Below are 17,826 nucleotides of genomic sequence, written 5' to 3'. Positions count from 1 at the left end.
ACGAACCCCTATATAGAACCTCTAAAAGAGATACGGGTTGAAGGTAACTTCTGACAATTAGTTCGGTGTAGCTAAATAGTGCATAACAAGATATCTTAATATAAATATAAAATACCGTAAATATAATTATGAATTGTATACTGCGGAATTATTTATAAGCTATTTAGTTCCTTCGTATATATAGACCTAATGCTAAGCCTAAATCATTTTGTTTCTCCCCGGATTATAACCGACTCCTAAGGATCATGAGTGATTCCTAGGAATCGCTTATAATTCCTTTATATCCCGGATAATCTACCTCTTATTAGTCTATCCTCCTTTTTTTTAATTGGCTGCCGTGCCTCCTCTTCCTTATTAGTTGTTCTTTGCGGGTGTCCACATTATATTCGTGACACCTATATATTCTTCTCTGTTATAGAGGCGAAGAAAGCCTCGCGGAAGGCATAAAGGAACTCGAGCTTGCTTATATAGTTAATATATATGCGTATTAAGTCCTCGATTTAGCGACCGTACGCTTGTTTTAACGGCCTAAAGTAGCTAATATCGAGTGGCTGGAGGAGGTGGGAGGAGTGTGGAGGTATGTAAAGCGTAATAATATTGTTTTGCTAGTAGTAACGTTTAAATTCGGTCGAGTAGTAGCTTTTATGGCTGTCGAGGATTAATAACCGGTATTTGTTTTTTATACGGGGCGCCGTATGGTAGTCGAAGTACTTAATTTAATTTAAGCTTACCGTATTAGTAGTCTAGCTATTATCGGTAATTACGATACGTTAGGTAAACGGTAGATTGCACTTAGTATATTAGTTAGTAAGGTAATATTATGCGGCTGAAATAATAAAAGGAGGGATGGCTTAGCCGAAGGTATTAACTCCCTAGATTACGGTTGTCCATTCGCGGTTATTAGGCTAGGCTAGTTTTGCTTTATTAAGGCCGTTCGAGGTCGTAATTACTATACCCGCGAAAATAATGCCTATTATAAACCTAGTCTCGTCGAAGTTATAAATATGTAACGAACTTCTGTACAAAACTTTTAAAAGGGATACAGGTTAAAAGTAACTTCTAATAATTAGTTCGGTGTAGCTAAATAATATATAATAAGATATTTTAATATAAATATAAAATATCGTAAATATAATTATAAATTATATATTACGGAACTATTTATAAGCTATTTAATTCCTCTGTATATATAAACTTAATGTTAAGCCTGGATTATTTTGTTTTTCCCTGGATTATAACCGACTTTTAAGGATTATAAGTGATTCCTGAGAATCGCTTATGATTCCTTTATATCCCGGATAATCCACCTCTTATTGGTCCATTCTCCTTTCTCTTAATTAGCTGCCGTACTTCCTCTTCCCTATTAATTGTTTTTTACGGGTATCTATATTATATTCGTGATAAAATATCGTTATTTATAATACCGTACTTGGCCTTAGTATTCCGTACGAGCGTAAACCACTCGGTAATAACCTTTAGATCCTTACATTTAGCTCTCTAATAATCGTATTTACGTATAAAACGTATATAGAATTATGGCTAACGTTTAACGAAGTTATATACCTAGAGCTTACTAATAGGGGGCGCGTCGCGTACGTATAGTAATTGGTTAACTATATTTTCCATACCACGTAATCTTAGTAGAAAAACTCATATATATAGCTTAATAACGTATTAAATAATAACCTTTTCTTCGGATTAAGTAAGCTTCTTCGATTTGGGCGTAGTATCGCGTCGTGTAGGCCGGCCAGCGCGCCGACGCCCTAGAGTCTTACGATCGACTCCATAGATCTTAGCTGCGGCTCGTTCGCTTAGATTCTTGTCGTTTTAAAGTGCTTGGAGGGCTAAAATTATATAGGCTTCATTTGAATTAGAAGGTATCTTGGATGGTTGAGGAAATTGTTGTTGAGTGCGAAGGTGTTATGTTACGAAGGAAGTGGGTCACTCGCTTATATGGGTCACTCGCTTATAATATACGTTACTTACGTCGTTTGTTCAAATATGGTTCGATAAATATGACTGATTGATTCCCAAGCAATAGAACTATGTAGTTTGTGTTCCAGTTTGCCCCTGCGACGCCAAGGCAGGGCCAGTGGTTCGTGGCTTACAGGCACGACGCTTCACGAGGCTCTGGGATAATTCTCGTGATGGGTATTGCATCCCTTCGGCTTTTCCCGCTTCCTCCCTGCTGATGTAGGTTATTGACCGCGGCAAGAAGTTAATGGACGCCAAGCATGGCTCAGCTTGCTGCTTGATCCCGAGCCAGGCGCAGAATGTATCGGCAGAGCCAAAGACAATGTCGGTAGGTTGGAGTGGTGAGAGTTCAAACTCGGCCGAGAAACCACTGCTATTATATCAGAAAATATGCGTGGTGGTTTGGAACCTTCTTCAACTGGGTAGTATAGCTTGGTTCATCCTCAGCATCGAGTACACAATTCGCTGGAATGACATCCGAGGCATCAACACTATCGATTCTACTGGCCAGCTTATTCCCTTTGTGATGGGATGCTTGAGTACGTCCCAGGTTATGTAAAAGGTTGTTTTGTTGGCACTGGGGAAGGTCAGTTTGAATATCAAGCCCGATTTCCTTCTTTTTGCTTTGCGGTGATGCTAGTGTAGGGAGTATGGCAGAAATACTCGGATTGTGCTGACACGGAAATTGAGATCGAGCATGGAGCAGATGGTCTACGAGTTTGGGCGATTAGGAAGGCTGCTATCCCGAATGGCACCGTCAATCCTACTCCCAATCCCCGCCGGGGTAGAGTAACGCTTGTGACTGTTCTTCTCTGTAACTTTGAAGAAGAAAGTGTTACCATCATATCCCTGTTTTCATTTTTCACCATATTTTCTCCAGCACCCAGAAATCCTCCAATAACGAAAATTATGCTATAATCCCAATCATGAAGGAGGTGTGGCTTGTGACACCTCCTATCGCCAACGTCCCTGCCGTTGATTGGCGACTTCCACCCGTCAACATCCAAAACAGGGAAAAGTCATCCCAGCATGACGTAGCATCCACCCGCCACATTTCATCATTGCCCCCAGCAGCCACACTTGTTTCTTCGCGTGTAAGTCGGTGCCCAAAATCAAGATTGCTTGGGTAGGTGACGAGAAAGCAGACATAATAAGGGGTCATTCGGTCTATCCAGCCTCAAGTTTTGGTTTCCCATTCTCCCGTCTCCTACCTACCTAGAACATAAAACCCAAACTGAAAATTAATTCAACAACAACACGCACCTGACCTACCTACCTTATCTTCCCTAAATCGGAACATCGAAAACAAGCAAAAAAATGGAGTGGACAAAAACCCAATACAACACACTCTACGAAACCTGGGTTCCCTACCTCGAAGACCTCTACCTCCGCTACTTCACCCGCGACAACAAAGCAAGCTACACCACCAAAGGTATATCCCTTTCCCTTTCCCTTTCCCTTCCTAGCCACTATAGCCACTAACCCAGTCGTCCCTCTAGAAAACCTCGACAAAACAAAAGTAACCGGCATCTCCCAAGCCGACACCCTCCAAGACAACATCCACACCACTGCCTCCTCCCAGCTCGGCCAGGACGGCCTGGGCAGACCAGTCGGCGATTTACTCTCCAGGGAGGGAGTCAACAGGCTTGAGCGAAAGGGCAAGGATGGTCAGGGCGGGTATGTCCCCGGGGGAAACAGCAATGCCGTCAGCGGGGCGGGGAATACCCTTGTTGGTGGTGTTGTTGAGGGAGGGAAGACGGTGGGCAGCGGGGTGGTGAATGGGGGGAAGGCGGCGGGGGGTTGGTTGGGGTTTGGGAAGAAGGAGCAGAAGTAATGGAGAAACATGAGACCTAGAGAGACAGGAGATTGCAATACCCCTTTCGTTACCATGTTTGTAATAAGGAGCAATAATACAGCGTTTATTCACTCTCGAGCACAAATACACGGTCGAACTAAGAAAAACAAGGTGCTCAAGAAACCGACAAACACGTCCCAGTAGTAAACAGCCCCCCTCCGCCCCCAATCAAAAAAAAAATCAAAAACAAAACAAACCCCCAAACCCAAGAAATCAAATCCCCGAATCATCCTGCAAAAACGGCGCCCCACTCGGGTAAAACGCATCCCAATTATTGCAATTCCCCGTCAACTCATTCAGATTCATCACCGTCGGTATACTCGTCAGCTGCTCCAAAAACTGCACACTAAACCCCTGGCTAGCATGCCAGGCAATATGGCAATGCATCAGCCACGCCCCCGGATTGTTCGTCCGGTACGCGAGCGCCAACCACCCCCACGCCGGCAGCATCGTCGTGTCCCTTCTCGTCGGGTTCGCAATTTTCAAGGCCGGGCCATCAACAGAGGGGTTGTACGGCCTCAGCCGATTAGTCGGGTTGATCGGCGCGGCCAGGGCGGGGCTGGCGCCGAGGATGAGGATGTCGTGTCCGTGGAGGTGGACGGGGTGAGGGATGGAGGAGTTGTTTACAATAAGCCAAAAGGTCCATTGATTTGCGGTAGGGACGGAGATGACGTTTGTGTTTGCGGGCATGGTGCCTGTGTTGGAGTTTTTGACGTACTCGAGGGTTGGGTTGTTCCAGTTTACTTTCATGGGGGTGTTGTTTACTGGCCAGTAGACTCGGGAGATGCCGCCGGTGGTGGAGATTTGGAGTCGGGTGTTGAGGGTGTTGCCTGTTGTGAAGGAGGCTGAGGGGACAGACTTGCTGACGATGGGGGTGTAGTTGAGAGAATCGGCGCAGCGGGAGTCGGGGGGGACTGTTCCCGCGGAGGTAGGGTTTGCGGTGGGTGCGCCGGAGTATTGAAAGATCATGGCTGGGCGGTTGGTCGCTCCGCCGCAGGGGGCCGAGGAGAAGGTGGTGTTGAACCAGTAGTTGGCTACGGGCTGGTTGGCGTTGATGATGACGTCGTATCTTTGGCCGACGCCAATGTAGAGGCTTGTTACCGTGACGGGCGTGATAGGGACCATGTCGGTGGCGACGATGGTGAAGGAATGTCCTACCAAGGACACGGTGAAACTGGCTTGGACTGAGCCGTTGATGAGTCTGAGGAGGTGCTTTCGTCCGGCCGTGAGGGTGAACCTGCGATAGCTTCCCGAAGCACCGTTGGCTCTTCTGTTCAGGCCATTGAACAGAATGTTGTCACTAGGAGGTGGCGACCCGGGGAAGCCGGGGATGCTACTGGTGGTTAGCCATCTCAGATCAACCCAACATCAGGGGTTATCATACTATGGATTCGTAGGGCTGTTGACTCGGTGTGCCAGCGCAAACGCCGAGCCGTAATACCAGTCACTAATCACGAGCGGACCAAGATCATCGTCGTAATTGCTTGATGCTGGGCCGTTGATGCGAATGGCTCCCAGAACACCGTTGCCATACTGTGCTGAGAAATGGGAATGATACCTGGCTTGTTATCAGCGCCTGGTACATGCTGCTTCAACTCAGCTTGAACTCACCAGGCAGTGCCGTATTGCGTCGCAATAAAAGAGTAAGTCTTACTTCTCCCAGGAGCAATCGGGCACTCGGTCACACCACTAACGCCGTCATTGTTGTTGGTATTCTTTTGGTGGATGCCGTGGAAGTGGATAGATGTGCTAGCCCAACCAGTTAGCTGTTGGGATCATCAAATTGAGTCGTAAACGGCGACTCACCCGTTGCTGACGAGGTTGTTGACGACGGTAACATTGATTCTGTCTCCCCAATCTGTAGTTTGTTAGCCTTTGAATCTTCTGCTTTAACGTCAGAAAATCAAACCTACTGCCTGTAATCGTTGGTCCTGTCGAAAAACACCAATCAGAATCACTGTTCCTTAATTTGTCCATCAAGTTGGTACTCACCAGGAAATTGACCTAGACACAGATATTAGTTCCAACCTTGTTTGAAATCTACGATAGAACAGAAAAACATACCATTCACCAGCATAGCCTTCGCCTTGATCCCCCCATCTCCACCAATCCAGTTATTCACCTCCGTCAGCGTAAAGGTATAAGTCCTTGTCACACCCGTCACCGGCGTCGAAGCCTCCCAGTCAGTATTGATATTGAACGCCGGGCTCGTGGTCCAGCACTGCCTGTTCGTCGCAGTGTTGCACGTCTGTCTCGGCTGTAGCCGCTGTGATCGCGGCCTCAGCAGCGGCGTAACAGGCTGCTCGAGGGAAGAACCCAGAGCGACCGCACCACCAACCGGGACGAGACACCACCACAGGAAAATAGCCGCGTAGGACAGAAGCATGTTGGAGACAACCTTGGTGGTAACCATCATGATCCTCACCCCCAAAAAAACTGTCCGATGAGACTTCAACGGACAGTTACTTCAAGGACGATTGGAACACAGGTTGGTAGCACCCGTCCAAAGGACACAAGAAAATAAAAACCTCTGAACCTTGGGCAATGCTCAAGTTGGAAGAGAAGACGGTGGTAGAGTCCAGTACCTAGGGTAGGTAGTACTCACAAAACCTCAAGGAACAAAGTGAGACATACAACCAACAGAAGATCGGGATAATACTCATCTTTATACTCCGACCACTTGAACCCTCAGCTACCTATCTCAATATCACCCCCTCCCCCTTTCCACCCAAAGCCCACCATCCATCGAAACTGGTCCAAGCAGAATGAGTGACCCCTCCCAGACATGACCCTTGTCTCCCAAAAGAGAGAGAAAATTCCTTTTCCACCATCCACCAGGTCGTGTCTCGGGAGGCAAATGAGCACAACATCTCCGTCCGACCATGTGGTGGTGAACAACTTTCTCGTCACACACACACACGCGCACACACACACACATCCCAGTGTTCCTCGACAAAACAAGCCACTCTGATAACCCACCTCAAACAGGTCAAGTTGAAGCCCGACACCACCACCACCACCACCACGAAAAACTCATAGTGCTTTTTTGCAAGGGGAAGCAATGATACCCTAGCTGCCTGCTTCGCCCAGAACTCCCGAAAAGACAATAATCTATGGTTTTGACCGTGATAGCCTCACTATCCGGGACCGAACGTCAAAACTCGGCCGCCGCCTCGGAGACAAGAGCCGTGATGTGACTCCGGCTGCGAGTGAGCCGCTTGACGCTAGGCATGGAATCGGAGGTGAACTGTAGTGTGTGGATGTGTGGGCGTATCTTGGCGATCCAGAACCCTTTCAACTTGGTCAAGGGGGAAGGGGGGGGGGGAAGAGGAGATATCCATGGACAATACATGAGTGCATATCCGAGTTTGTTTATGTGTGTGTGAGCACGGCGGCGGTTTTGGGTAAGCCGGACCCGTGTGTGATGAGGGGGACCATATCCCAGAAGAAGACCTGACCGAGCTTAGGTAGGTTAGGGTAAGGTACAACAAGCACGGCATATAAACAGGAAAAAAGTAACCTAATCTAGGTCAAAGGAGAAAACTGTCCGGGAGAGGAAAGGCAATGATGATCTGCCCCTCTGCTAAAGTCCTTGTCATCCCATCCCCCGTCCTTCGGAGCCGGTATCACAAAACCTCATCAGCTATCTGCCTATCATCCACGGGATTTTGTCGTTGCTTTCTTGGCCTGCGTGACGACGACCCGACTAATCGACCATCGAACCAGATCAGGCCTGCCCCAGCTGCTGGGAATCTCTCTGCCTCCATGTGGCGGCAGCGGCGACGTGCAGGCAGGTTAATATGATGGGCATGGCTACGGAGTAACCCAGATCGTCAGCAGTGCAGCCAGTCGAACTCGCTTTGTAGTCCCAAAGGACGGCAAAACCTGGGGCCGGCAAAGCAAGCGGGAGGAAGCGTTGAAGCTGCTTCTCTCTGCCCTACCGGTATGAGTATTAATTTGTGAACATTAAGGGGAGTCACGGGAAGAAACATTTACTGAATCGTGGCTTGCTTCCCCCGCTCCTCCTCCCGCCTGATGTCAGGGTCGGGAGAACAGAGTGAGGCTAGGCTCGTGAGGGGGGCAGATGCAGGGCGTGCAGTAGTTGCAATAGTTCGCAGCAGCAAAGGTCTGGGTGTGCGAAACTGTGGTCGGCGGCACGTTGTGTGCAACCCAAGCCCCCCCCAAAACACGGCTCGATATTAATTGGTTGCATGTGGGAGGGTGCCACTCGCCCAAAGAGCCAGCGACCTACCCTCGAACCACACATGCTGAAAACCAGGACAGGAGAGGAGGAGACATATATTCAGCTAAGAATAGAGATGGGAATCATCTCAGCCAACCTCAAACCTCGTGAAGCTCAGCATATCACACTCAGCACCCCCCCTCACCGTACCTGACCTTGCCTTACCAGGTACCTGTCACAAAGTCCGACATTCGGCCCTCTCTTCAGCCCAGACTCCCCAATCGCTTACCATTGTCCAATGAGCCAATAGCCTCAACCCGTCGTCCTCCCCCGACGAGCGCCAAGCTGATATTTTGCCTTCTAGTGTTCCAAGTGTATGGGTGTATGGGAAACTGCAGGAACATCGCATCCCCAGACGGCTGCAAGACTGGCTGACAGGTCACTTGACATTCCCACGCTAATGGCTGCCTTCTCGGACATCTTTTGCAACTATCATCACCGAGCCTTCCGGGACGAAAATGATCCCTACGCTTGGTTTGAAAAAGATGTATGAAGTGATCATGAGATTAGGCAGACGGCGGCACTTGCCGACCAGACCACAGTTTCCGGAAGCTGTTCCTGCTCCCCAACAATACAACCCGTGAACGACGACGTGAGTCAATGATATTTGAAATCAACAACATAAACAGCAAAAAGAAATTCTTTCAAGTGGTATCCTTAACAACTACAATACAAGCTCAAAACACGCCCGGCTGTAAAGACAAAGGAAAAGCAACAATAACGTGCTACTGCTGTAGCTAGATATACAGCCAGCCCATGCTTGGAACACGCCGCCACTTCTTGCGGCAACTATTACACATCCCCGCTTCAGCTCTGACTTCTGTAACTCCTCACTTATTTCTCGGCCGTACCGGGCATACCAGGCCCCGGCCTGGTCCCCCGTCACTCATGTTCTCATGCAGATTAGCAAAGACAGAAAAAAGATAGATGTTTTGTGCACACCGTCCTCATAACACGGGCGATGGTGTTATCGTCGCCGCGGGCTGCAAGCCAGGCAACCCAGCTTTCAACTCTGCCTCTTCCTCTCCCTCCTCATAAATCCTCTCCTCCACAATCTCGCCCGGGCCTTTGACGATTGGCGAGAAAGAGTCAACCTCTTCCACCTCTTCAAGTTCGTCTGTCACACTGGGAGGACCCCTTCCCCGTTCGGTCAGATTGTCGTCTTCGTCGTCCTCGTCCACCTCCTGAATCGCCATCTCGCCGCTCCTACGCCCGAGACCGCTAGCACTCGCACTTCTAGAGTGGCTTGCTGATCCAGACCCCGAACTGCGTGTGTCTCTTGAACCTGACAAACTCAGCATGGGCCCCTTGAAGATGTTCCGCTTGCGTTTGGCAAACATGACTCCGTTACCCGAAAACGGGTTCGGGCTGCCTGGGGGCTGTGGAATCATGGCTCCGTTGAAGGCCGGTAGTCCTTCGTTGAAGACGCTCAGGGGTGGTCCGCTGCGGTCCCGCACAAGACGGATGTTGCTGGGAAAGGTGTTGCCGGTAGGAGTGGCCGGTAAAACCTTGACAGAGTGGTGGGGACTTCGAGCATTCTGCATTGGCGTCTTGGAAACCGACGTGGAGACGGAACCGTTCGACGACGTTGAGCTAGCCTTGCTGTGGCTATGGTGGTGCGTGTGATGCAGGGACCGCACTGACGAGACAGATGACGAGGTAGACTTTCGTCCGCGGAGTCCAGTGGGCCCAGAGGATCGCCGGATGGTTGAGCGGGGTGTCAAAGGTGAAGGCGACATGGACTGCCGTTTGTACCCAGAGGAGCTGGGCATCCGGGGATGGTGCATGGATGGGGTCGACAAGGTCGGCGATATTGGGTTGGACGACGTCCCTTGAGCTGCCGAAGAGCCGCGGGGTGGGTAGCCATTGGCAACCACACTCTTGGGTAGGCTGGCGGTAGCAGGAGCTGCATTAGACCCGCTCACCGGATACTTGCTGGTCTGGGGCCGGGGACTGGCATCTTTTGACTTGGTATCCTTTGCGCTTGTCTGCTTGGAAAGAAGGTTAGGTGCCGACTGGCTTCCTCCACGCCTGCTGGCATTCTTCATCCCCGTGTGCTCAAAGAGCCAATGTGTCCAGTTCTTCCACGTCGCAAGGATGGCATGTGACGGTCGTTTCTTCACCTTCTTTGGGTCACCTGCCTGCGAGGTGGTGGTGGCCTCTAGCGCGTCTGTTGTCGTCACTAGATGGAGGGTGCTGCCCCTAGAGCGTGCGCTTCTTAGAACCCCTTCCTTTGGTGGTGGGATCGGCCTCCGATGCCTCGACGAGCTGACTGACCTTATCGAGTCCTTGTCAATCGGTGGAGGTGGCACCTCCCCATCAGGACTAAGAGCAAGATTTCCGTTTCCAGTCTTGGAAAAGTCGGCAAACCCGGGCAAGTCCGGAATCGTCAAGCTAGGGTAGTGGGCGCTTCTCCTCTGGCTCCGGCCCCGTGTCCTATGGGGGGTATCTGAGAGCTTCGCGAACTGGGATTCCTCGACCGTCGCCAGAGCGTTCAGTCGACTGGAAGCTTGGGAAAAGCGGCGTGAATTCCTATTCTCGGCCCTCTCTCTTCGTTTCCTCTCTCTGCGTATCACTTTGCGTACTTCTTTTTCGAGCAGCAACGTCCACCAACCCCCCAGAGCATCGCATCGTTGAGAAATGACGCTCTCCATCACAGCCTCGATATCCACCCCGGCACTCTTCATCCGGTGCAGTACCTCCTTCTCAAGAGGGGTCGAAAAAGGTGCCGGTCGTTCCAGTTTGAGGATCTCTTGCTGCTGCGGTGCGTGCTCGGCGAGGAAAGGATGCGCCAGAATATCCGGTAGTGTCGGTCGTAGCAGGGGGCGTTTCGAGAGGAGCAGCTTGAGGAGTGACAAGGCGTCGGCTGGTATAAAATCGGGATAGTTTGGTTCCTCCGTCAATATCTTGGTTCTCGTGACCTGGTCGTTGTCGTCGTCAAACGGCAGCTCACCCGTGAGCAAAGCGTATAAGATGACCCCCAAGCTCCACACGTCCACCTTCTCGCCGGCGTATTTCTCTCCCTTTAGCATTTCGGGGGCCGAATAGCATATGGTGCCGCAAAAGGTCTGAAGGTAATTGGCCTTGCCCTCGTATTCCCGGGTGAAGCCAAAGTCGCACAGCTTGACGTTCTCATTCTTGTCGAGAAGGATATTCTCGAGCTTCAAGTCGCGATGAACGCAGTTCTGTTGGTGGACATAGGACACGGCGCCGACCAACTGCGTAAACGTCTTTTGCACCTTTTCGACGGGGAGTTTGCCATGGTCGATCAGATAGTTGTAGAGTTCGTCACCCGAGCAGTATTCCAGCACCAGCCATACCATGGATTCGGTCACAATCACCTCGTATAATCTTGCTATGTGTGGGTGTACAAATTGGCGGTGGTGGTGAATCTCGCGGGCCAGGTTGGCATCGTCCTTCTTCGCCGACTTGAGAACAACCTAGAAATAAAAAAAATAAACACATCAACGACTGCCCTTGCCCAATGGCATGCGCGGCTCAGAACCAACCTTGGAGCCATTTGTGAGTTTGTGGGTAGCAAGGTAAACCTTGCCAAAGGATCCTTTTCCTATTAACCGGCCTAGAGTGTAGTTTCCGACAGATTTCAGGTCCTTGTTGGAGAACTCGCTGTGGGAACAGGTTGGTCAGCGTGATACAATCGTAGCGATGGTCTCGTTGGTGGGCGGGCCTACTCAAGGAGCTCTTGGTACGACTGAGTGAGCTAGACAGAGCGAAGAGAGATCATGATTAGCTATCACGATTACACACTAGAACAACCCAGACTCGAGAGAAGAAGGAAAACACACCTTGGCCTTCCGTCCAAGCGCCTCAGCCTTTCCCTTTGCCGTCTGCATCCCTCGGCGCCGTCGGACAGGACCTGGTCCTCATCCACCAACCAAACGCCCCAAGTACCGTCGGCAAACGCCCACTTGACTGGTGATGGTGAGTTTGGAGAGCAAGGGATTGATCAAACGGGCTCTTGATAGCAGTCAGGGTGAGGTATCCGTAGGTGGTGGCTGGGCTGGTGGTGTCTTGCAAACAGTGAAGTCGCCTGGATGTTGTAATCTCGTTTCTCGATCGAATTGCAACCAAGGGGCTCGTTCGGTTTCATCTGCCGGGGGGAGCCGCGTCTCCAGGCCTTTGGGGATTTAATGAACAGTGTTCGAGAGTTGATTATCGAAAAGGGTCCTGGAGAACAATATAAACAGTTCCCACTCGGAACAGGCGACGCCAATTACGATGACAACTCGTGCCCAAAGGATGGGAGCTGGAGCGCGACTGTGAGTGGCACTTGGACGAACGGGGAGCTCCAAAAATTGTTAGCGGCTTTCTTGTTTCTCAGACGTCGTTTCTTGGTGGCGCAGGCGCGGGGTGTCCACTGTAATTGAGGTGGAAGATGGACCGAGCTTCCGTCGTTGGCCAGCGCTAGTAACAGTGACAGCCAGTCTCTGGTCCTCAAAGACGGGAGCTTGGAAGTTGTGTTGAGATGACCGTGCTTCCGCTCCTTCTAACAGGTTGGTTGCCCAATACTCCGTATCACCGATATGAACGCGTATTCAGGGGCTCGGTCGAGAAGCGTGGAAGCTCATCTGACATTCGCGTCGGCCCCGGCATTGGCTTCCAGAAGGAGTGCTGCCAAGGCTTTGGAATCCCCAGATCGTTTGGCTGATCGCCTGGTCAGGGCCATCCCTGCATATCTTTGTCAGGATGTCCCGGATGCTTGCCCTCAGATCTCCCACGTGTTGAACGATACGATCTGGTGTCAGTGAGCACAAGGTCTTTTCTTGGGGATATCTTCTTTAATCAGGTATGTCTTGGACCAGTATCAGTATCAATTCAGGGTCTCGGATGAATAGGTACTGTGGGTAGGTGATATCCATGCCAAGCCTCAACGTTGGCTCTTTGGCGGGGAGCTTTCAACATCAGACAATGACAGACTTGATTAGAGACTCGAGAAAGTTGAAGGAGATAGATACATCATCAGATGGAATGTGTTTGTGCCCTGTTGGCTGACTTCATTTCATACCTACACTGATAACTATCACAGGATATGTCGAACAGCACCAAACCCCTCCTATCAGATCAAAGTCACACCACTTTTTCGGTCCCGAACCCCGCATTCACAATGATGCAGCCAAACTGGGTCTGAAAGGGGCAGTGTAACCTAGTTGTGTATACCTACATGCTCTTAGCGACGATCCATCAAGAGAATATCAAGCATATATACCTACCTATACTACCTCTCATCCCGTAAACCTTCATCTCTGAAGTGCCGTCTCCAGCTGCTCACCGACCTTAAATCCTCCAACCTGCAGCCAGCACGCTCGGAAACCTCCGTCTTGACAGTCATCCAAAGTGCGGCTCATTGCTGCGCGGCCCTAAAAAAATTCATGTTTGCTTTTCCCATTCTGCTGCTGTGATCACCCAAACTCTCCAATAGCACGCCAGATCGGAAATCCGATCATGAAATCCCTCAGGTTTCCCGGAACCCCTTGCTTTTTCTTGATAAAAAGGTCAACGGGGATCTGACCAGATATGCCACCTCATTCGGCCGGAGCTATCACCGATCTAGGTATCAACCAAGGCGAGAGAGAACACGGCTGAGGACGTCATCCGTGGTGTCTCGGAGGATCTAGCAAAGGCATAACCGGTTGAACCGTTGCAGTTAGTGATCAGATGAGATTCCAGGAGCTGGGAAGGACTGCAGCGCCCTAGATTCATGGTGTTTACCTGTTACCTTATGCACAGGGAGGTAATTCGTCACCTATCATCATCGGTGAACATACGAATGGGGATACGATGTAGATTTTGTGGTGGGGTGCTTTTTGGTCATCAAAGGTGTGTGTCGTGTGCTCCTCGGTTTGGCAGGTCCAGAACCAGGTAGCCCTAGCCCCTTTCAGCCAACAAAGGTGATCTGATTTTCACACCATGGTTCCGGGAACTCCAATGTTACCTTGCCCTACCTATGATAGTGCCTATCCTGGGAAACCCAACAAGAGAAGGTGCTGGGGTATAAGATGCCTTGTCGTCACGATATCGCCCACAGGTCGGATCACTTACACCTGCCTACTCTGGACTTTGTACGTGCAAACTCACCGCTCTCATGTGCTTGACCTTACCTTTCTTTTCTAATATCAACCATTAGCACCAAGGCTCAATGCCATTTACTCGGCCCTCTCACAGTTTCCAAAGCCTCTCACGGTCTTCAATCTCTCACAGTCTTCAACCTCTCACACTTCACAGTCTTCAAACCTCCCACATCTACACCTTCATCTCCCCCCTCCCCATCCCCATCATGTCCCCTCCCTGGAAAGTAACCTTCTCCTCCGACTTCTACCTCGCCTCAGGCACCATAACCGTCGACCTCCCCGCCCGCAAAGTCCTCATCATCCACGACCTCACCTCTAAAACCTACTACCTCCCCCGCGGCCGCAAAGACTGGTCCGAACCCCTCGAGGCAACCGCCATCCGCGAAACCTACGAAGAAGCAGGCTGCACCGCCACCCTCCTCCCCGTCCCCTTATCAACCCGCTGCACCCCCCCTTTCTCCACCTCCACACACAACCCCCAGCTGCAAAAAGCCCGCTTCGACCCCTCCGGCGACGTCCTCCTCCCCAACACCGCCCGCCTCACCGAGCCCATCGCCCTAATGCAGCACCCCCAAAAGAAGAACGGCGCCCTCGCTATAGTCCTCTGGTATGTAGCCATCGGGGACAGCACTCTCCCCCTGGCAAAAGAGACGCAAATGTCTGATGAGCAGTTCGAGGCCCTGTGGGTGGGTTTTGAGGAGGGGCCCGGGATGATGGTTAATCATGCTTGTGAGTTTGAACTTGCACAATCCCGTAACCACACCACACCACACCACACCACACCACACCACCAAATGCTGACCATGGCTGGTGGTGGTCTAGATGCCCAGGTCCTCCAACGGGGCATCGACCTCGCCTTGGCAGCCTCCCAGATGGACGACATGGACGTTGGGATGAATGCTGCGGTGGCTTGCCAAGACCCACCACAAAAAGACTCACAGCTGTCAAGTCCCAAAACCTCCGAGGCAGGTAGCGTGGGGGTTGTGGAAGCATCCGGGACCGAGGCGCCGCCATCACGACCGGAGATGCCTTTATCGCCACCAAATAGTTTGTGAGGAGAAAGAGAGAGAGAAAGAAATGTGAGCGTAACAATGAATAGGAAAAAGAAACTGTGCTTGTAGGAGAGGCCTCCATATAAGACTGTCGGCAAGAGTGAAGCTGGCGGATGGTGGGATTAAATGAAATCTAGACCTTCAGCAATATAGATCAGAGAAGCAGAAATACAAACAAAACGCTCGCTAACCCAACTGGGAATCATCAGTGCCCTGACCATGATGCCATAAAGCAACCCAAACTCCGGACGCCATCGGCCCTAATCCTGCCCTGCCCGGCTAAGCAAAAATGAGGTATCTATATCGTCAAGTCATTGTCCTTCTCGTTTAGACCAGCATTTCACGCCTTGGTCTCAACCCCTGAACTTGCGGCATCACCATTACCATTACCGCTACCATTACCTTCAGTATCGCCGCTCTTTTCCTCCCTCTTCTCGTCCTGTTCTTTCGAGTCACTAAGATCCTTCACATCCCCATCAACCTTTGTCTTTCCCCCATGCCCTTTAACATCCCCGTCAGCCTTACCATCCCCACCCTCTTTAACCCCCTCCTCCTCCACCTCCTCCCTAACCTTCCCACCAACCTTCTCATCCTCATCCCCCGTCCCATCCAACCCCTTCCCCTTTTCCAGGTCCCCCATCTTCCTCTTCTTCGGGTACCCAATAACCTCCCTCCACCTCTGCGGCTCCTGCACAAGATCAAACGCCCTCTCCTTCTTACTCCTCAACCCCAACCCCCCCCCCTCATCATCATCATCATCCCCCAAATTCGTCAAATCCCCCAATCTCGACTCATCATCCGAGCTAAAACTCGAGTTGCTCGGGCTCCGGTTCAGCACCATCCTCACAGCCGGACCCTCCTTCTTCTTGATCTCCATCTGTATCTTCTTCATCTTCTTCAGCTCCTCCTCGTCGCAGTGCATAGCCTTGATCTCCATCCCAGGTAAATTCCTCTCCAAGAATTTCTGCAAATCTGGCAAGACAGACTTGTCCGGACGATACGTCCCGCTGTCATTGTCAATGATCAGCTGGTAAAGCTGAGGCTTGGGTGGTGGGGGTGACTTGGGGGGCCCATCGCCAATGTTTTCGTTGGGCGGATGCGTCGGTGGGGTTGGGGGCTGAGTAGACGAGGATTCGCCCGAGGAGACGTGGCTGTGATGGCGATGATGTGACTTGCGCGGGTGAGCGAGACGCCGGATGAAGAACTCGCCCGAGCAGGCTATGTACGTGGCCACGTCGCTGTGCATCGAGTGTTTCGACAAAAGATCGATGCCGAATTCCTTGCCTGTCTCGGTGAAGCGCATCAGGCCGTCAAGAGTAATGACATATGTAAAGATGCGGCCGCCTTCGTCAAAGTGGACCATCTTGAGAAACTGGAGAGAAGCCTCTTCGCTGCAAGCTTCAAAGTTGCCGTATTCGGTGCTGGAGTCAAAGTTGTAGATTCGGTGATGCTGTTTGTGAAGGACGGCATTGAGAATCCGGCCGCGTAAGCCTTTGGAGGAGAACATGCGGCCGATCATGGGGCGGAACTCGACATAGCGGTGGTAGAGCTTGGGCGGTACAGGCCCGGCGAGTTGTATCTCGTTTGCTTGGAAGCTGCAAGTTATCAGCGTCCATGTGTAGATCCAGCAGGCAGTAAGGTGAAACCCACTCAAACTTCTTTGTGCGACGACTCTTTTTCGAGTGGATAGAAGACGTCGCGTCGTTGTCCGCGTCCTTGTTGACTTTGACACCGGTTACCCACCCAATCATTGGGCTGTAGTGCTTCACCCAGTGGGTTGGACCAACGGTATAAACCTGGGCATGCGGAGGGTCCGACTTTCCCAACACCTCGATCCCAAGCTGCATTCTTGGTGTCAGTGGGACATTGCGGCAGAATACCGACCTGATGCCGTGGACGAAGTAAGCTCTGCGGCTGCCGGAGCGCTTCTTGACCTCAAATATCTTGCCCTCAGGTCCAAATCCTTCCCAGTCCTCACTGACATGCGGGACTCTAACGGTAACATTGCCCAATCTATCGTCATGATCTGGCCAATCCTCGTCGTACAGGCGACACTTGAGCGCAAATCCCGACGCTGGAACGTTGGCCACAATCCACTCTTCCCTCCATTCTGGTTCGGTGGTTCTCCTCAGTGTTCGCGTTCGTCGGGTCAAGACGGGGTCTTCCTTGTGTCTTGTCGGCGCGGCATGCAACAATGTCGCATGGATGAAGGGGTCTGAGGAGTGGAGATGCAGATCGGCAATGGGGAGGTGGAAGGCGCGATAGAAGGTGAACTTGACAGTGTAGCCAGGCGGCGCGTCTGGCAGAGGCGTGGGGTCGAATCCGCCTGGAGGGCCTGTCTTTGTTTTTATCCTCTCCTTCTGCTTCGCGTACTTCTCGAGCAGCGCAGAGGTTGTCGTGCCATTGCGCTTAGGCGGGGCATCGACCGTCGCTTGATCGGGAGGAGCTGACATGGAGGAGCTTGGGCTGTTGCTGTCGCGCAACACACGAGCATGGGCTGGTGATATTGTTTAAGATATGTGAGCGGTTGAAGTTGTTGTTCAGCATAAAAGCGTCAGGCGACCGGCAAAGCGTACGGAGTATCCGGGAGGCTGGGCGCTAACACGCTGCCGT

The 17,826-nt window shown here is 51.3% G+C and overlaps 5 protein-coding genes across 5 annotated transcripts; 2 read left to right on the top strand and 3 right to left on the bottom strand.

Moving 5' to 3' along the window:
- Positions 1-3,291: 3,291 nt before the first annotated feature.
- Positions 3,292-3,808, top strand: PODANS_5_4670 (uncharacterized protein; the record flags this gene model as incomplete). The annotated part of the gene is made up of 2 exons (XM_001905287.1): positions 3,292-3,406; positions 3,474-3,808. 2 exons carry the CDS (start codon positions 3,292-3,294, stop codon positions 3,806-3,808), a joined length of 450 nt encoding a protein of 149 aa, XP_001905322.1.
- A 234-nt stretch (positions 3,809-4,042) lies between these two features.
- On the bottom strand, positions 4,043-6,245 carry PODANS_5_4660 (uncharacterized protein; the record flags this gene model as incomplete). The annotated part of the gene is made up of 6 exons (XM_001905286.1): positions 4,043-5,129; positions 5,214-5,387; positions 5,441-5,595; positions 5,636-5,760; positions 5,822-5,833; positions 5,894-6,245. The coding sequence occupies 6 exons, from the start codon at positions 6,243-6,245 to the stop codon at positions 4,043-4,045; spliced, it is 1,905 nt and encodes a 634-aa protein (XP_001905321.1).
- Positions 6,246-9,019: 2,774 nt separating this feature from the next.
- PODANS_5_4650 (uncharacterized protein) lies at positions 9,020-11,926 on the bottom strand (the record flags this gene model as incomplete). The annotated part of the gene is made up of 4 exons (XM_001905285.1): positions 9,020-11,512; positions 11,582-11,699; positions 11,765-11,793; positions 11,879-11,926. The coding sequence occupies 4 exons, from the start codon at positions 11,924-11,926 to the stop codon at positions 9,020-9,022; spliced, it is 2,688 nt and encodes an 895-aa protein (XP_001905320.1).
- Positions 11,927-14,229: 2,303 nt separating this feature from the next.
- On the top strand, positions 14,230-15,216 carry PODANS_5_4645 (uncharacterized protein; the record flags this gene model as incomplete). The annotated part of the gene is made up of 1 exon (XM_001905284.1): positions 14,230-15,216. One exon carries the CDS (start codon positions 14,230-14,232, stop codon positions 15,214-15,216), a length of 987 nt encoding a protein of 328 aa, XP_001905319.1.
- A 337-nt stretch (positions 15,217-15,553) lies between these two features.
- PODANS_5_4640 (uncharacterized protein) lies at positions 15,554-17,723 on the bottom strand (the record flags this gene model as incomplete). Its single annotated transcript, XM_001905283.1, has 2 exons — positions 15,554-16,808; positions 16,864-17,723. Coding segments are annotated over 2 exons (2,115 nt in total), but the record flags the coding sequence as incomplete, so codon positions are not given.
- Positions 17,724-17,826: the final 103 nt, after the last annotated feature.

Source organism: Podospora anserina, chromosome 5, assembly GCF_000226545.1.
Source record: "Podospora anserina S mat+ genomic DNA chromosome 5, supercontig 5".
NCBI classification, from domain to species: Eukaryota; Fungi; Ascomycota; class Sordariomycetes; order Sordariales; family Podosporaceae; genus Podospora; species Podospora anserina.
Note: the sequence above shows the minus strand (reverse complement) of the source record. Positions and strands in the feature narration are given on the sequence as shown.